Genomic DNA, 18,216 nt, shown 5'->3' with positions numbered 1-18,216 from the left:
TACCCACAGTGCAACGCTCCGGAAATCGATGCTAGCCTCGGACCATGGACGCACACCGCCGAATTAATGTGCTTAGTGTGGCTGCATGCACTCAACTTTATACAATCTGTTTTATAAAACCAGTTTATGTAAAATCGGAATAATCCCGTAGTGTAGACATACCCTGAGTGATCTGGATCACTTGACAAATTGGTATCAAGCAAACAATGTGCATTTTAATATGGCTAAATATAAATGTATAGATTTAGGAACAAAGAATGTAGGCCATACTTATAGGATAGGGGACCATCCTATGAAGCAGTGATTCTGCAAAAGATTTGGAGATAATGGTGGATAATCAACTGACCATAAGCTCCCACTATAATGCTGTGATCAAAAGATCTAATGTGATCCTTGGATGCATAAAGAGGGGAACCTTGAGCAGAAGTAGAGAGGTTGTTTTACCTTTGTATTTTGAGGTGGTGTGACTGCTGCTGGAATACTCTGTCCAGTTCTAGTGCCAACAATTCAAAAAGGGTGTTAATAAATTGGAGAAGGTTCAGAGAAGAGCCTGAGAATGATTGAAGGATTAGAAAACGTGCCTTACGGTGACAAACTCAAAGAGCTCAATCTATTTAGATTAACAAAGAGAAGGTTAAGGGGTGACTTGATTACAGTCTATAAGTACCTATAAGGGGAACAAATATTCAATAATGAGTTCTTCAAAATAGAAGCAAAGGGTATACCATGATCCAAAGGTGGAAAGCTGAAGCTAGACAAATTCAGACTGGACATAAGACATCAATTTTTGATAGTGAGACTAATTAACCATTGGAACAATTTACCAAGGATTGTGTTGGATTCTCCAACACTGACAATTTTTAAATTCAGGATTGGATGTTCCTCTAAAAGATCTGCTCTAGGCATTATTTTGGGGAAGTTCTATGGCCTGTGTTACGTAGGAGGTCAGACCAGAATAGATGATCACTATGATCCCTTCTGGCCTTGGAACTTAAGAATAAGCAAGTTTACTGCATAGAACAGTTCTGCTGGTTGTGATTTGGCTGATGTAAGGAAGGTCACTATATCTTCCTTTGTAGCTTCAGGGGCTCCTTGAGCTATTAATGAATTGTTGATGAACAAGTCTTGTGCCATGGGCATTCCAACCCCTTTATGCAAGTTTTCTTAGACTCATGGTCCCTCCGGCAGTGATGTGAGGGAAAGGGTCACTTGGGGGCTAGTTTGTCAATGGTTTTGTTAAGAGGTTAGTTGGAGTGTTCTTCTTCAACACATTAATCTTTTGCTTTGGTGGTTTTTTATTCTGGGATCTGCTGGGACCAAAATCTATTAAGGACTAGCTGATTTGCATGGTTCACTGGAGTGTCAATGATGGATCTCTTTAATACATATCAGACAGCAATAATGTCTATTACAGACCTGGGTATAGTTCCTTATTTAAATTCTATTTCACAACAACAAGAAGTCACTCCACACAATGCACTTCAAAGCAATGATTGCACATCTTTGGAAGTTAAATTCAGTCAGTCTTTGGCTTTCAGCCTTATTGCTCAAGGCAAGCTACAAATGCACTTCTTGTCATTTCTTGTTATTAAGAAATGTATTAGTGCTCAATTAAATGCTTATCAACGTTGATGGAAATGTTAATTAGATACATTAAAACATTTGAATCCAATTTTAATATTTTAATGTAGATTTTTCAGGGGGGGAGGGGAGACAAATTAAAGATATGTCCACCAAAAAGATTGTCAATGCAACAGCAAGTACAAATAAGATATAATGGAAGAAATCAAAGAAGCTGTGAACGATATAACCAGATGTACATTAACAAAAAATTTTCTCATTCAGTCAATGCTGTTGCTAAGATTTTTATTTTACTGGCAAAACATTAGAGACGATTGATGTAAATTCATGAAAACAAAATTTCACCAGTAGCACTGGCTGACTGAAAAAAGAGTGGCTGGGAGAGAATCTGAATTAGTTTGTCAAGAGCAGGAGTGTCCCTGATGTATTCAGTTGTACTGTGCCTCCAAATGAATGATGTATTGCTATGTCAGGATAAGCACAGAGTATGGGCAATTAACATTTATAGAACTGTAAATGTACATGACACTTTACAAACCACAATAGGGGAAGACATTTTCCTGCCCCTAAGAACTTACTCTCTGAGATGCAGGACATGAGTTCCATTAAGGGGGGAGGGAGTGGAGAGAAGAACTGGGGAGGAGGTAAGAATGATTTACATACATGGTTCATGGTTATCAGATTTCCTAATTCACTCTCCTAGCCCACCCAACCCAGCTTTTAGAGCCAACCTTTATAGCGAAGTTACAGATCCAGCTTGCTGTCTTCTGTTGGGCTTTTTCCAAGACCTCTTCCACTCAGTTCCCCAAGAACTCGGTTCAACTCCAGTCTCATCACTTAGGTTCTTTTATCTGGCATACAGTAAAGCAGGGCTGCCTGGGGGCGTTGGGGGAGCAAGAGGGGCAATTTGCCCCAGGCCCCGCAGGGGTCCCCACCAGAGTTTCTCAGGGCCCCTGGAGCAGGGTCCTTCACTCGCTCCAGAGGCCCTGGAAAATTCTTGTGGGGCCTGGGCCCCTGGAGCTTCTTCCGCTCCGGGTCATCGTCAGCAATTCAGCGGTGGGGGGGATCCTTCCTCTCCGGAACCTGCCGCTGAAGTGCCCCAAAGACCCGCGGCGGCCCTGCAGTAAAGCTATGATAAGTTGATCAGACTCAGGCGTAGGGTGTGAAGGTTGGACGTACAATACATGCAAAGTTACACAGCAAACCTCTTCCTTCATATCCATTGACATATTACATTGCACTTACTGTACACTGCTTTACACATTTTGGGATTGCTTGGTTACTTTGTAGGAAACAGTTCCTATCTGTCAGGCTCTGTTTATGCACTGTCCACACTTGACCTACTTTTTACCACATTTTTACATTTCCAACTTATTTTGTCCATTGTTATTTTGCTCATAGTAAGTGGTTCCCTGAGTGTTTTCCCTCTCATCTTGGCTAGCTCAGACATTGTCTTAGTTTACTGACCCACTCACTTATTTTAGTTGGCACAAATATTGTGCTTTCAGCCTGCTAATTAATCTTCCTACTCCTGTTGTCTAGGAAATGAGGCCTCCCCCATCTCCCCATGTTTCATAACTTATGTCAGGCCAGGCCTACATTGTTCTAATATGGCATAGGCTTTTCACCTTGGAAACCTGCTGCTGATATGGGTGCTGCTTGGTGTGAGTTGTAGGTTTTAAGGACAATGTTGAAGAAAGGAAATGATACTTAGTGGACAGAACATGGAATACTGTTCTACTTGTAGGGAGCTACATCTGTGAACGTGAGAACTGATTAATCCTGCTGCAGCCATTCAGAGTGAGAGCATCATCTCCTCCCCACCATCCAAGGAGAGGGCTGAGGCAGACGTTGAGCTGTATACTGGGAGTGCTGAGATAATGAGTGAAGGGAAGTGGAGGGAGCAGAGGATATAAAGGTGCTGGATCAATATGGATTTCTTAAATATAGATTCTGAGAGAGTAGGAAAAAGGAGATGAGGAAGGATGGAAATAGGTTAGCAGGAGCTGAACATAAACACTGGAGAGAGTGGGAGAGGAATGGATGGGCATGAAAGGGTGGACCTGGATTGGAAGAGAGATCACCTGAGGGGAGAAGGAGGCAAAGAATAAGTCTGAAATGACATGAAGATTTGTGAGAGGTGAGAAAGAGAAGGTCACACTTAGGTGAGCAAAAGATGAGAGAGTGATTAAAAAGGTGGAAGAGGAGAGGAGAAGCAAGTGAAGGAGAGGTTAGAAGTAATGAAACAGATAAAACTGCTGTTCCCTACTGCTTTTTTATTATTTATTCAGTAAATTCATGGATGATAGGTGCATAAGAATGGCCATACTGGTCCTGTTTCCTTGACAGTGGTCAAGGCCAGCTGCTTCAAAGGGAATGAACAGGCCAGAGAAAATTATCAAGTGATCCATCCCCTATTGTCCAGTTCCAGCATCTGGTAGTCAGAGGCTTAGGGACACCTAGAGCATGGGTTGCATCCTTAACCATCTTGACTAATAGCCATTGATGGACTGGTCTTCCATAAACTTATCTAGTTCTTTTTTAAACCCAGTTATACTTTTGGCCTTCACAACAACCCCCTGGCAATGAGTTCCACAGGTTGACTGTGCATTGTGTGAAGAAGTAATTCCTTATGTTAGCTTTAAACCTGCTGCCTATTAGTTTCACTGGGTAACCCCTGGTTCTTGTGTTATGAGGAGGAGTAAATAACACTTCCCTATTTACTTTCTCCCCACCATTCTTGATTTTATAGCCCTCTATCATATCCCCCTTTAGTTGTCTCTTTTCTAAGCTGAAATGTCTGTCTTATTAATCTCTCCTCATATGGCAGCCATTCCATACCCCTAATCATTTTTGTTGCCCTTTTCTGGACCTTTCCCAATTCTAATATATCTTTTTTGAGATGGGGTGACCAGATCTGCATGCAGTATTCATGATGTCGGCATACCATGGATTTATGTAGAGGCAATATGATATTTTCTGTCCTATTATCTATCCCTTAATGATTCCCAACATTCTGTTAGCTTTTTTGACTGTCGCTGCACATTGAGTAAGACTAGGGATGTTGGCAAACACCAGGGGCAGATAAGGCAAAACATGACGCATGAGGGTTTGCTGAAACCAAATATGGTCTTTCAAGCTTCCCTGTGATTTTAAGCTGCCTCTTTCTCTCCCCCTCCTCCACCTCCAAGATGAGATGGCCTTTTGGTGGCAGTAAGTGGCCCTCAAGTTACCTTCAGCTCTCACTTTCTATTACAAAACCTCAATTACAAGCTCTTCAATAGTCCTAATTTAGATTTTACAAATAAATTGGGCTGAAAATAGATATTAGGCCATTAGGCTGGGTAATGGGCAGCTGGGGCACATGGAGAAGAGAAAAGAGGATACAAAAAGGAAATACAGCAATGAAGTATGGTAAGAATTATATTAAGAACAGAGGTGCGCCAGCAGGAGGAGTCATTGAGAGCACAAGAGAGACAGGCTCCCTGCTCTCAGTTCCAGTGCCTGGCCCAGAGCAGCCATTACAGGGAAAGTTCAGCTTTGCCCCAGTAGCCCTGGGATGGAGGGAGCATGTCAAGTTGCTCTGGGTGGACAGCACATATGCAGTCTGTTAGCACTAAGAGCTGTGAGAGGCTCACACATGCTCAGTAAGGGTGGAATCTTCAGAGGTTTTAGCAGCTAAAATCCAAGGAGTCTCTACTGAGCATGCGCGAACTAAGATTATTCAAAGGTTTATAACTTGGCCAAATTTGGGAGGATTTTTATGAGAATAGCAAAAGGCACATTCCTGACACAAAGGCTATCCCCCTGCCAAAAGTCAAGTCCCTGTTCCAAAGCATGAGGGCTCGAGAAAAGGTCTTAGGAGTTTTTTATCATGGGCAAAGCAATGTATTTTTTCCTAGCCTTGTTCTTGGAAACAGATAAACAGCTTTAGGTTAAATTAAAAAAAAAAAATCAGCCTGAGGCAGACAATCAGCATGGAAAATTTCAGCACAAACAGTTAAAGCCTAGCAAAGTTAAAAGCAACTGAAAAAAATAGTCTTATAATCGGAAGTGAAGGCAACCTTAATAATAGGCAGTACTATCAGCCCCACCTATAATTCAGGAGCTGTGTCTAAAAGCAAAAGGACACCCCAAAGTTAATATTAGTTGCCTATATGCACAACTCTGAGGTGGTATAAAATATGAGCCTTGTCTTTCATGATCACTAATAAACATCTTGTTATGACTTATTAATGTACCATCTTATTTTGCATAACAAACCTGTCTTCTTTCCTAGCATGCACACCATCGAATTCCTATCTTAGCTGCTACTCGTGTGCATGTCACATAAACATGTCAGTAGAACTGCCAGTGGAATTTGCTTTTTGATCTTACACAACTGATATAAAAGTAGCAAGTATTAATACGTTCTTTATTCTATAATTCTACATAAGGATTACATAAGTTATGGGACTTGGTTTATAACTACAAAGTCAATTAAATGTTGTATGTATCTATCTAATACAAGCTACCCATCAGATTTCAATAGAGAAACTAAACCCAGTACATTACTTCAAAGTCCAGCACATGCAGTGTGAGAGAAAGTAATTTGTAGAACAAAAACCTCCCAAACACTGAACTGAACAATACTAAAGCGGCTGTTGCATCTAGTTCCTATTCCTACCTTTAAGTCAGAATCATTTAGAACAGTGAAATCTGATTGATGGATACCGACTGACAGTGCCAGAGACAAATCTACCAGCCACTACTGCAACATTTGTCTTAAAGATAAAACATAAAGGGTCTATTACTGCCACAATACACAACGAGCATTTTCAGATTATTTTATTAGTCCCCATTTCTTGGAGAGTTCAAAGCATAGTGGAGATATTTTGATGGTTTTTAAATATATCTTGGATTTTTTTTGAAGTCAGTACTACATCCTGCCTACCTACATTTCCCTGGTAGTTTCAATTGTTCTGATTCAAAGTCCACTGAAGTCAATGGGCTTTGACTGAGCCCATGCTGTCCTGGGCCTAGTGCAGTTTCTACAGCAATGGAAGGACGCTGGTGGCTATGACATCTGCAGTGTAGACAATCTCTTAAAGGAGTGAAACCTATCAAGAACTTATTTTAAATAAGCAATTATGACTCTGGATACACAGAAACGAAGTCTCTCTCTCTCTTTCTGATTCAGGGGATCAGAATTTAATTTAGCGTAACCTGTCTTACTTTATTCAGCTACATTGGCCTATCATTTTCTTGCATTACCTGATCCACAGTGTATGTGAACTCAGCACTTCTTGACTAGCTTTCTTCTGAAAATTTTAGTCCCATTAGCTTTCTGAATTGGTGGCAATGTATGAATATGTTTGACAGTATATCTGAATCAGTACACATTTCTATATTTCCGTTCATTCCCAAATGTATTACAAGTCAGTGCAGATGGGTGCACAAACACCAATTTATGCCTGGCTGAGCTTTTGAAGATGTTGGCTTCTCCCAAGGATGCAGTTTGTGGAAGAACCAGGAACAGAACACATATCTCATATCCTGGAGTACTTTAAATCACAAGACCATCCTAAATGGTGCCCCTAGAGTTGGTGCAGGAATGAAAGGGAATCTCAAGCTATATGGACAGTGGTGAGAGAGCTGTAGCACCGTGCAATTTTTGTGCCACAATAGTGCATTCTCTTTGGTTTAAGTTCTTTTTGTTAACACCCACAGATCAGCAGAAAGTGCACCGCAAAATAAACAGAATTCTGGTGTAACCCAAAGAGGAGGGACTGAATGCTTAAAAGCCCTTAAAATCTCTTTGCTTTTGCAGTGTCTGTATAGCCTAAGTTGGGCAATTTATCTCATAACAAATCAAGTTTGCTCAAAGTTGAGGGCATTAATCAAACTGTAAGACAAAAAAGAAATGTTACTAGTGCTGTTTCTTTCCTGTATCTTCTGCTACACTAAACAGCCTTCTGTTCAATCCATCTCATTTTTAACCCGTGCTGTACCACCTAAAAGATATTGCCTGAAATTCAGTGTGACCTCTGTCCTGGGCATGGTACTTCAGGCATGATTTCTGCACTCTGGCAAATTCAGGAGAAATGTTCTGAGCAGAATCAAGTCCTATATATAGTTTATGTCCATCTTAGTAAGGCCTTTGGACAGTCCTCCACAAGTTCAGTTGCCCGTGGACAGGCCTTTGGACAGAGGACCGTGGACAGTCCTCCACAAGTTCAGTTGCCCCAATACATTTGTCAACATTATTAAATCTCTTAATGCAGAAATGCTTGTCCATGCCTTTAACCAATGGTGCTTCTCAGCTACCTTTGTTGTTACCAATGGAATCAAACAAGGCTTTGTTCTTGCTCTGAGATTATTTAGCATCATGTCTGCTGCTGTTCTAATAGGTGCATTCAGAGACATTGATTGTGATATTTATATGCAGTACCATATGACTGGAGGTGTCTTGAATCTGCATCACCTTTGTGCAAAGACAAAAGTTATTAATACAATCGTTTGCGAATGACGGTTCACTGATGATTGTGCTTTATCGGCCTATAACCTCAGGAACATTCATTTGCTCTGATTGCTTTCCACATGCAGCAAAACATTTTGGCTTAACGATCAGCCTGAAGAAGGTAGAAGTCATGGATCCAGCCTTGACCAGGAAGTTCTGCAACTATTTCAGTTGTGTCCATTGACAACGTACCATTCAGGGTCATTGACAAATTTTGCTACCTAGGCAATGTCATTTCATGAGATACAATGACTGATGATATTACAAAGCTCATTGGTGCAGCCAGCAATGCCTTAGGAAAACTTCAGTGTTGTCCCTGGCAAGAACATAGTGTCATAGTCCAAACAAAAACTGGCGTTTTCTGCAATGTCATCATCACCACACTCCTCTACAGCTGCGATACGTGGAATACTTATTGATGCCACTCAAAATGCTTGGACCAATTCCGCCTATGATGTCTATGGCAGATAATGGAAATTAAATGCCAAGATTTGGTTCCAAACTCCGAGCTTCATGACTATACAACGTGACAGGCATTGAAGCTTTTATAGTGAGCACACAGCTGAATTGGTGCAGTTGTGTGGTCCATATGTCGGACAGTAGAATACTGAAGACCATCTTCTACGGACAATTGCAAATGGGAGCTTGTTTCAGGTGCAGACCAAGAAAATGTTACAGGGACATTCTCAAGGCCCACCTCCAATCTTGTAATGTTGACCTCAATATCTGTGAGCTATTAGCCCATGACAAGATCCAATGGCAGCAGCTCTGCCACCTTGGACTGAAAGACCCCAAGAGCTCACAGGTTGCGGCAATTAAGGAGAGACGTGAGGCATAAAGCTAAAAACAGCTCATATTCATCTACAATTGCCTTCACCAGTGGCACTTGTGGACAGGACTGCAGGTCTGAAATTGGTCTTTGGTCTCATCTCAGGATCCACAATAAGTAACTGTAGCTCATCCATCAAACTCAACAGGAGACTCCATCACTGCTGTCTTGAATGGTAGGTGACTGTCAATCAGGAAGGAGAGGGAGCAATAAGCACCATAGTAGAGAGGGGTAAGGGATGGATTTGGCAAGTTTTAAATGGGAGTTGTGTAGCTGCATATTTTTGAGAAATAAATGGGATGGAATTTTTTAATTCTGTGGCACAGTCAACATCTTGAGCAATGAGGATTGTGGGGATTAAAAGACATGGAGGCAGAGAAAGGATAGACCAACACAGCAGTGCTCTGACAGTACTGAGAACAAAGTTGTTTAAATCCTCCAGGCTAGCTGTATTGTAATATAGCACAAAATACTTATTGGAAGAAGTCACTTTCCCATGTTGAGTCTCCATCCATGATTTGAGAGACTCCTGGGCTTCCAGCATTGGTTTGACTTTGTGGGTTCAGCAGAGTGACAAAATCCTGGATTTCAGGATCATTCTCCTCTGTCTCAGTGTCCTACTAGACAACCACAGGGGTGTCCTGGATGGTGTCCACAATGTGCCGAGGTTCAGTGACAGCATCTCTGCTAAAAATATGGTCCAGCTCCGGTAGCTGCAGACTTGCAAGCTCTCCCAAAACCTTATTGTTGTCTCTAACATTCTCAGGAACCTCTTGTTGTTGCATTGTCTTGGGTTCTAGGATTGCCTCCTCTCCTCATTTACTCTGATAACCTCTTGTAGACCAGTGCACTATAGTGATGGCTCTTCACCGGGATCCAGAAACACTCCTCTCCCCAGAGGACAATATAGATCAGGACTTCAGCAAAGGCACACATACAAGCATAAACCTGGCTGCTGAATATTTTTTTTTTTAATTCTAGATATGTGAACTCACTGTGAGTTGGACTTGCAAAGGGCCACACCTGGCTTCATGCTTTCCCGCGTTTAATGGAGAGGTGACACCAGTTAAGATGACTGTGGAGCAGTAGAAGGCACACAGGTGAAAAGAGAAGCCAACACAGGTAGCCAACAATGCAGTGTAGGATACTAATGGGAGGCCTGCTACATAGATGTGGAACAGTTGTTTGAGGATAGGAGTGCATCTGCACCTACTTGGTTTCAGGTAAACTCCTTCCACATCTCAGTAAATCCACTTCCAAAGCAGGTTTAACAATGCAGGTTAAAATGGCAGATGATTCACAACAACAAATGCTGCAAGGCACATTATCATGAAATAATTCAAATGAATCTGCAACCACTTTCAAGTGTACACAAGCCCCCAGTCTCCCTGCAGCTTGTCCTTAAACATACCCCACTGGACAACCTTTCTTCACATCACTGAACTAATTATTTATGTGAGCAGTCCCATTGCAGGCAATGGGAATCTTTGCATGACTAGGTGCTCACCTAAGGCTTGCACAAATTTAGACCCATGTCTTATCTAGAGGCAATTTCTAATGCATTATGGGCCAGTTCCAATGTCCACTGAAGTCAATGGGAATCTTTGCAGTTTGATGAGTTCACTTATATTTTCCCAAGGTACTGTCCCTCCACTGTTGTGTGAGAAGTTTTGAATGGTCACAGTATTAAACTTTTTCAAGCAATGTGCCTAGTCTTTTAAGCATCACTTCTCTCTCCAAATCTTTTGAGAAAATTATAATCAGCTTCTATTTTTATAAGTGTAATTATTTTAATACAAAAAGACAGACTGAGTGGAAATCAAACCACTAACCAGGGACTTCACATTCACATCTTATATAGCCCTTCTCATGCATGCTCTCCTCAATTATGCTCAGATGCACTTTTTCAAGATCAGGAAGAGTTCATTGATAATCACGGTATGATTTTTCACAATGCCGTATTAGCCATGCAAGCCTTAGTGGATGTCATTTCAGCAGCAGAACTTGAAACAGTAAATATTTAGGAACAGCTCTTGTTTTGTGTAATTAAGCATAGCTTCATTGCCTTCAGTGGAGTTTATGGTACTTAACATCAGCAGAGGATGCAGCTTGTAATCTTTACACTGGCATCCAAGCAAGAGGTTCTACAGAGCTTTAAACAATTTACTGATAGGAGTTTAATTTGGTTTAAATTAGACTAACATGAAGTATATGGCACTTCCAGAACTCTTCAGATATTAATGTTGAAAGGAAAACCCCAGATTGGAGCCCTGATGGCATGAGAAATGCACTGACAACATCGCTTCCTTAGCTACCAAAACTGCAGACAGAATTAGAACAAATGCAGAGTAATTGAGCTGTTATGACGATCCATAACCCAGTTGATCAGAGTGTTCCTGTTCTGAAAAAGAAGGGTGAAAATATGGATTTGTATGAACCTTCTTCTTTTGTGTTGAACTTACACACTTAAGTTCCACAGTTCTGAGAGAAAAAAAAATCACTTTATTTTACTTCTGACTCAACTTCCTAAATGGTATGAGAGCTGAAATACAGCTCTGTGGGCTAGAGGATTTGGGGGTTCCAGGTTTAGGCACCCTGGAATTCACAAAAACCCTGTTTTGCTGTGTCCTAACGCTGGAGGGGCCTAAATTCTCTAAGCACCTATGTTTCCATTAGTAAAATCCTCCTAGGCACCTACATTTCTGTTGGTAGGCATGTGCACAGTGCCTAAATCCTGATGCTCCACTGAGTAGCTTGGTGTCTAGCTCACACCAAAGCGTGATTCACAAACTAAATGTTCTCCTACCCTCACCTGTGCGGCCTGATCTGATCTCCCACATATTTAGTGTTCAAACCACTGAGCAGTTGGGTATAAGGGTGGTGGCACCACTGCTACCTCCTCTGTTTTTTCACAAGAAAGACGCAAGCTGGCTTAGGTACCTAGCTGCAGGAGAGAGTTCATGGCTGGGCACCTTGAGTGGAGGAGGACATCTTCTTTCGGCCTAGAGATTAGGCAGGGGTTAGGCCTCTCTTCTGCGTTTCCTATTGGCTAGCTTAGGCTGCTTCTGGCTCAGTGTGATGGATTCTATTAATCTCTTTTTAGGCACCTAATTCTCCCCATACATTGTACAGGGAGCCTGGCTAATAAATGAGGGTTGTGAATTCCACTAGGTAGCACGGCGCCTAAAAGTTAGGCACCGCAATGTCCAAGTTCCCCTAGTGAATCCCCATTATTAATTACTATTATTATTTTGGTTTCATTACACTGACACCTGACCCAAGTCCCTTCTTAGAACTCACTCTTGCCACGAAGCTTAAAAAAATTGAGAATGAGGAAAGTAACTATTAAAAACCCCCAAACCAAACAACAGCAAGAAACTGCAACACAAAGAGTAGCCACCATTTTAAGCACTAGCGTTGATAGCTGTGCCAGCTTTGTCCTTCCTCTTTGCTTTGCTAAACTCTGGCTATCATGTTAAGGTAGACGGTAAGAACAAGAGGAGTAAGTGTCTGAGGGCAAAGATAAATGTTATACTCCAATATCCTGTATCGTCAGAGACTAAGCAAGGACATTTCAGAAAGAATCAAAGACATCTTCAACTTTTTCAAAGTTTCTAGCATCTTTGAAGACTGACTTCACTTCCTGATGTTGCCACACTGTAGACTCTTTCAACAGATTTTGTCCCCAAAAAAAGAGACTTTCCTATGGCTATTCCTCCTTCTTCCAAAGTTTATTTGGGTCATGTATCTAGAACACCAACCCAATGCAGTATCTACCAAGAAGGAGAGGGGAGGTGTTGCAACAGTAGAGTGGCTTGCTACAGTGCAGCTATGTTTCTTGGGTATATGTTCTAAAAGTTTTTCTTCTTGAGAAACTGCCTGGCTGTATTTTCCCTGACTGTAAAGAACTTCTGTTGTAGGTGGAATCTATAGCACCATCAATTTCAATCCAGTCTGATTTTCCTATGAGCTTATGACACCGTAAAAGATGGGGTTCTTATTACAGTAACTCCTCACTTAATGTTGTAGTTATGTTCCTGAAAAATGTGACTTCAAGCGAAACAATGTTAAGCAAATCCAATTTCCCCCATAAGAATTAATGTAAATGGGGGAGGGGTTAAGTTCCAGGGAATTTTTTTTCACCAGACCAAATATTATATATATATATATATATATATATGCACACACACAGAGTATAAGTTTTCAACAAACAATTTAATACTGTACACAGCAATGATGATTGTGAAGGTTGGCTGAGGTGGTGAAGTTAGAGGGTGGGATATTTTCCTGGGAATGCCTTACTGCTAAATGATGAACTAGAACAGCTGAGCCTTCAAGGGTTAACACGTTGTTAATGTATCCTCACACTCTACAAGGCAGGACAAATGGAGAGAGGGGAAACAGCATGGCAGACAGAGACAGACTCTCACGTGTGTGTGAGAGAGATGCACATTGCCCCTTTAAGTATGCTGACCCCACTGTATGTACATTGCCTTTTTAAGTAGATCTGCAAGTTGAGACAGCCCCTACTGGCAGCAAGCTCCCTCCGTCCTGAGCCCTGTCCTGTCTCCCCCGTGCTCTATGGAGATGAGGTAAGCGGGGGGCAGTGTGGTCTTTCAGCTGCTTTTCTGACATGACCTCAGTCATGCTCCAAAACGTCTGTTAGTCTATAAGGTGCCACAGGATTCTCTGCTGCTTTTACAGATCCAGACTAACACGGCTACCCCTCTGATACTTGACAGTCCTGTGTATCTCTCTGGGTGTCAATTTATACGCTACATATAATTATTCTTATGATATTGTTCCAGTGAAGTTTTGAGATACCAAAGACACTGTGCTATGCTTATATATTTCTGTATCTATATTGTTCCTCAGGCTTCCATAATTTTATCACTGATGATATGTTATTTGCGTGCAGATGATACCAAAACATATTCCCTTTGTAAGATCTTCCTACAGCAATCTCAGTACTCACTGATTGAAACTAAAGACCTAATCATTCAGAACCCTTTCAGAATAAATACAGATAAGACACGGGCTCCTTCTAAGGAGTACTCATGAGCTTTTTGAAGCATACAGGGGAAAAGAAGGAAGTTGCTGTTTTGCTTCCCTCTTAGCACCTTCCAGTAGTAGTAATTTGTCCTCCTCAACATTGGCTCAAAGAAGACTTCAAAAGAGGCAAAATCCTGGTCTTATTGAAATCAATGGGAGTTTTGTCATTGACTTTAATTAGGCCCTCGTGTCAGCCTGGAATCTTAATGCAACCTCAACCCTTGATGCAAGAAGCATATTAGGTCCAGTCAAACTTCCTTTTCCTGTTTGGAAACATGGGCCTACATGAACAACAGTGAAGCAGCTAAGTGCTCTGAGGTAGTTTGATAGGAAAGGCAATGTTAGTATATCTTTGTTTATTACAATCTCATTTTTCCATATCTAAGCTGAACATAATGCTGCTGGTCATAATTATTAATAGTAGATTCCAGTGGATATATAATAAAGAATCCAGAGCCACTATTTGTTTTTTTATAGTATAAATAAAAATGTTGATAATATATTGAACTGGGGCTGAAATTCTATAGTAATTTTAACAGTTATAGTATCAAAGAAGACGTCTTTATAAATCACAATGAACTTTTAGAATTCATAATTTCAATGTATGTTTAGCATTTACAACAATGGATTCACAATTTTCAACATCAAGAACATCCACAGATTTTCTCTAGTGCAAAATTTAGCATCTAATGATGTGGCTAGAAAGCACCTACTGGAGGATCTAATTCATCCCTTGGGTTTCTACAGTACTGTTCTCTACATAAAAAATATGTGGGTCTTTTATCCAAGCTATTTTTGAAGATCTCTGCCGTTGGTGGCTCAACAAGCTCCCTCAGCATATTCCATGCTAGATGTTATTTTTAATGACTTTCTTTTAATTAACAGTTCTGTTTTCCAAAATAACTAGCACTAACTATTTAAGTTCTACATCAACTCATTATTTTCAAACATTTTGGGCAAGATCTTCAGCTGGTGTAAATCTGTGAGTGCACTTCAATGAAATTGTGCTGATTTATACCAGCGGAGCACTTGGCCCTTAAGAGCCAAACTCTATCCTCATACATTAGCAGCCAACTATCTCTGCATTTGAAGGGGAAGAATGTAGCATTTGGTTCTCAAATTTGCAATTGTAATGGCAATTTATTTTCAAGGGTCATTGTCAAGGCTAATAAATAATAAATATTTCTCCAGCCTTCTTTTCTTGTATATCTTTATCCAGGTCATGCATTTTTAAAAACTCTTCCCCCCGCAAAAAAAACCCCCAAATGGTTCAAATGCTCTTTTTGTTAAATATATGCCAACATACCCCACTTACACAGGGAACTCTGCAACTTACAAATTAACATGCAGTATGTGTGAAAAAGAGATAAAGCAATTTCAGTAAGCAAATACATTTCCAGGGTGATATTACATTAGTCTCAAACTTTTCTATACTGGGATTCTACTGATGTTGCTTCTCATGTAGCTAGAACAGAACACTCCTTTTACTTAGCAATATGGGAAGAGTGAGGTAGTGATGACTGCAGACTGAGAACCTCAGGTGTATTGTGAACAGAGTACAGTATCCCTAAGGACAATATATGTCTCAACAGAATGTCTACCCCATGTCTTCGAACTGAAGAACTGATCTCTCAGACCGTGATGCAATTCTTCTTACATTCTTACTCAGTACTGTCTAGCTTCTGTAGGGATTTCAACCAATCATACCCAATTAAAAAAGACACTTTAGACATCATGTGTATCATGCACATCTTTTCCCACAAGGCAGTAAATTGACACCACCACAGTGATGCAGCTCTTTGAGTAAAAGGGCTAGTGGAGTACTTCATTTACTAAACCACCCAAAACCTCTTGACTATTTTATTCTGTTTGATACTCTGGCTGTGAGGTGCCGAAATAATAATACTTTGCACCTTTAATAGAACAACTACTTTACAGAGCTGGATATGGATTATCCCCATTTGAAGATGGGGAATAAGAGGATAGCTGTGATGTGGGACTCTGTCAGAAATGCAGAGGATGTTGGGATTGGGAGAGATCAATGATAATTATATAAGATCAACTGGAAGACAATCAGTACAAATATTAGGCATTAATCCCTTTAAATGAGTCCAAACTATTTTAAGCTCTGAGGTCAATCTTTTGGTTTTGATCATGTAGTAACAGATGAGCCATTTAAAAAGACCGTGTAGTGAATAGGTAATGACAGCAATGTTCCTTACCTGCTTGTTCATAAGTATGTAGATAATTGGATTGCATACGGTACTGCTTTTTGCCAGGATGGAAGGTATGACATATGCTACTGGAGAAACTGCACCTGGACTACCAAATGTTGCAAGCAGAGCTATAACTCCATAAGGCATCCAGCATAATAGATAACAGATTATTGTAGTAATCACCATGAAGAGAACATGGTATTCCCTTTTACGGGCAGCATTCTTCCGGATTTTTCCAACCTAGTGAAAGGTAAACAATAATATTGAATTATGAAGAAGCTAGAATGGTCATTTTATCGCTCAAACAGCTTATAAATCTCAGAATACAATTCAAAGTATCACATTCTGACTGACAAAAATAACTGTAGAAGCAAACTGAGGGCCCACTCCAAAACTGATTGAAGTCAGTGGGAGTCTTTCCATCGACTCCTCTGGGGTTTGGATGAAGCACTGAGTGCATAATGCTATCTGTCAATACAAACCAGAATTACACTAGAGTTTAAAGAAAAGGCAGAAACATGACAAAGTCATCACTTATTTTTTCTTGTCTCCTAAAACAACCCCAGGTGTTTTATAAAAGATGTACAATAATTTAACTCAGTTTTGTCCAGTATACAGGACTTGTTTGAAATGGAATAACTTCATGATATTTACATAGGACCATTAAAAGTTTATCTGGTTGAGATATCAAAATGAACAAAACATTATTAGCACGTCCTGGGAGTTATAACAAACTTTCTCTTACTGGACTGTTTCGACTGTATCCATACCTCTGATGGCCTTGATAATATTAGTGAGTGCACAGAAAACACATATTCCCCTTAGGCAGACACCTCACTAGGTACTGAAAAGGAATAGACTGTGTTTTGTGAATATGTTCCTTTTTTGTTGTTGTTTCTCCAAGTGACCCCTACACATGGAATATTCTTCCCGATCATTTATGCCCCCGAAACTCCTTCCTCCTCCATCCCCACTACTTACAGCCCAACTTTTCCCACAATATTTTAAACAATAATCCTCTCATTAATAAAATAAAAATTGTAATTCTAAAAGACACTCTCTTTAAGGCCTCTTAACCATGGTAGAGAGGGATGGAGGGGTCTTGGTGAAAATGAGTCAGACCCAAAGCATCTAAACTTTGTAAATTGTAAACAAAAGGGCAGCTCACATGAATATAAATTGTCAAACACTTCAAACAAAAAACAGATAAGAGTTTGAAGTGAACTTATTTTGGACAGATTCTGTTGTAGACTGCAGAAATGCACATAATGAAGGCTCTGTTTCAGGGAAAAAACATGTACATGAATCATTAGAGCCGAAGGTGGAAACTGTTGACAATTTGAAAGGTATAGTATCTTCCATTGCAATCTGCAGCACATAAGCCATGCAAAGTCTAATGCCATTTGTATGCTCAACCCTCTATACGCTAAGGAGAGAGAGAGAGAGAATGTGTGTATACACCCCTGACTGCGAGTTATCAACAGATATTATTATATACTGTGATTAATGTGAAGTTATATGAAAGGCAGAGTAATATGATGTGATGTCAGTCTTTTTGGTGTGGCGCTTGTCTGGTACCACAGTAGCAAAACAAATACATTTTACTCTAGCATGTGTACATAAAGCAAACACACTACTGCACTACACAGAAGAATTTTGCCAAATTTCCCAGGGCCCTCTAATACCAATTCTCTCTGTAAGTAGCAATAAAGAAATCTGGCTTTTCTGAAAATGTAGGGGAAAAAACATTTAGTAGGAACAAAGCTGCTTATATATACATTTTATCCTATGATACATATTACTAGATAAAAGGTCCAATCATGCATTGCTTGTTCATATAAAACTCCCACTGGCTGTAATGGAAATTTTGTCTGATTATAGAGTGCAGGTCCAGCTCCTCTGGGAGCTGGAATAATATTAGGGACTTAGTAGAGGCAGGCAAAGTCCCCAGCTCAGCCACGTTAATCAGATTTAAAGATTACCAGTGAAGGCAGAGGACTCAGTCAGCACATTTGTCCTCCCTAGTTTAGATAATGCCC

At 40.4% G+C, this 18,216-nt stretch overlaps 1 protein-coding gene across 1 annotated transcript in view; it reads right to left on the bottom strand.

Annotated features, from left to right (window-relative positions):
- The window catches only part of LOC116829118 (pinopsin-like), a 111,301-nt gene that overhangs the window by 16,973 nt on the left and 76,112 nt on the right, over positions 1-18,216 (bottom strand). Inside the window, exon 3 of the mRNA XM_032787745.1 lies at positions 16,184-16,417. Coding sequence (XP_032643636.1) covers positions 16,184-16,417 — 234 coding nt within the window. The remainder of the gene's footprint in view (positions 1-16,183; positions 16,418-18,216) is intronic.

This window comes from Chelonoidis abingdonii, chromosome 1 (genome assembly GCF_003597395.2).
Source record: "Chelonoidis abingdonii isolate Lonesome George chromosome 1, CheloAbing_2.0, whole genome shotgun sequence".
Lineage (NCBI taxonomy): Eukaryota > Metazoa > Chordata > Testudines > Testudinidae > Chelonoidis > Chelonoidis abingdonii.
This window is presented reverse-complemented; position numbering and strand designations above follow the sequence as displayed.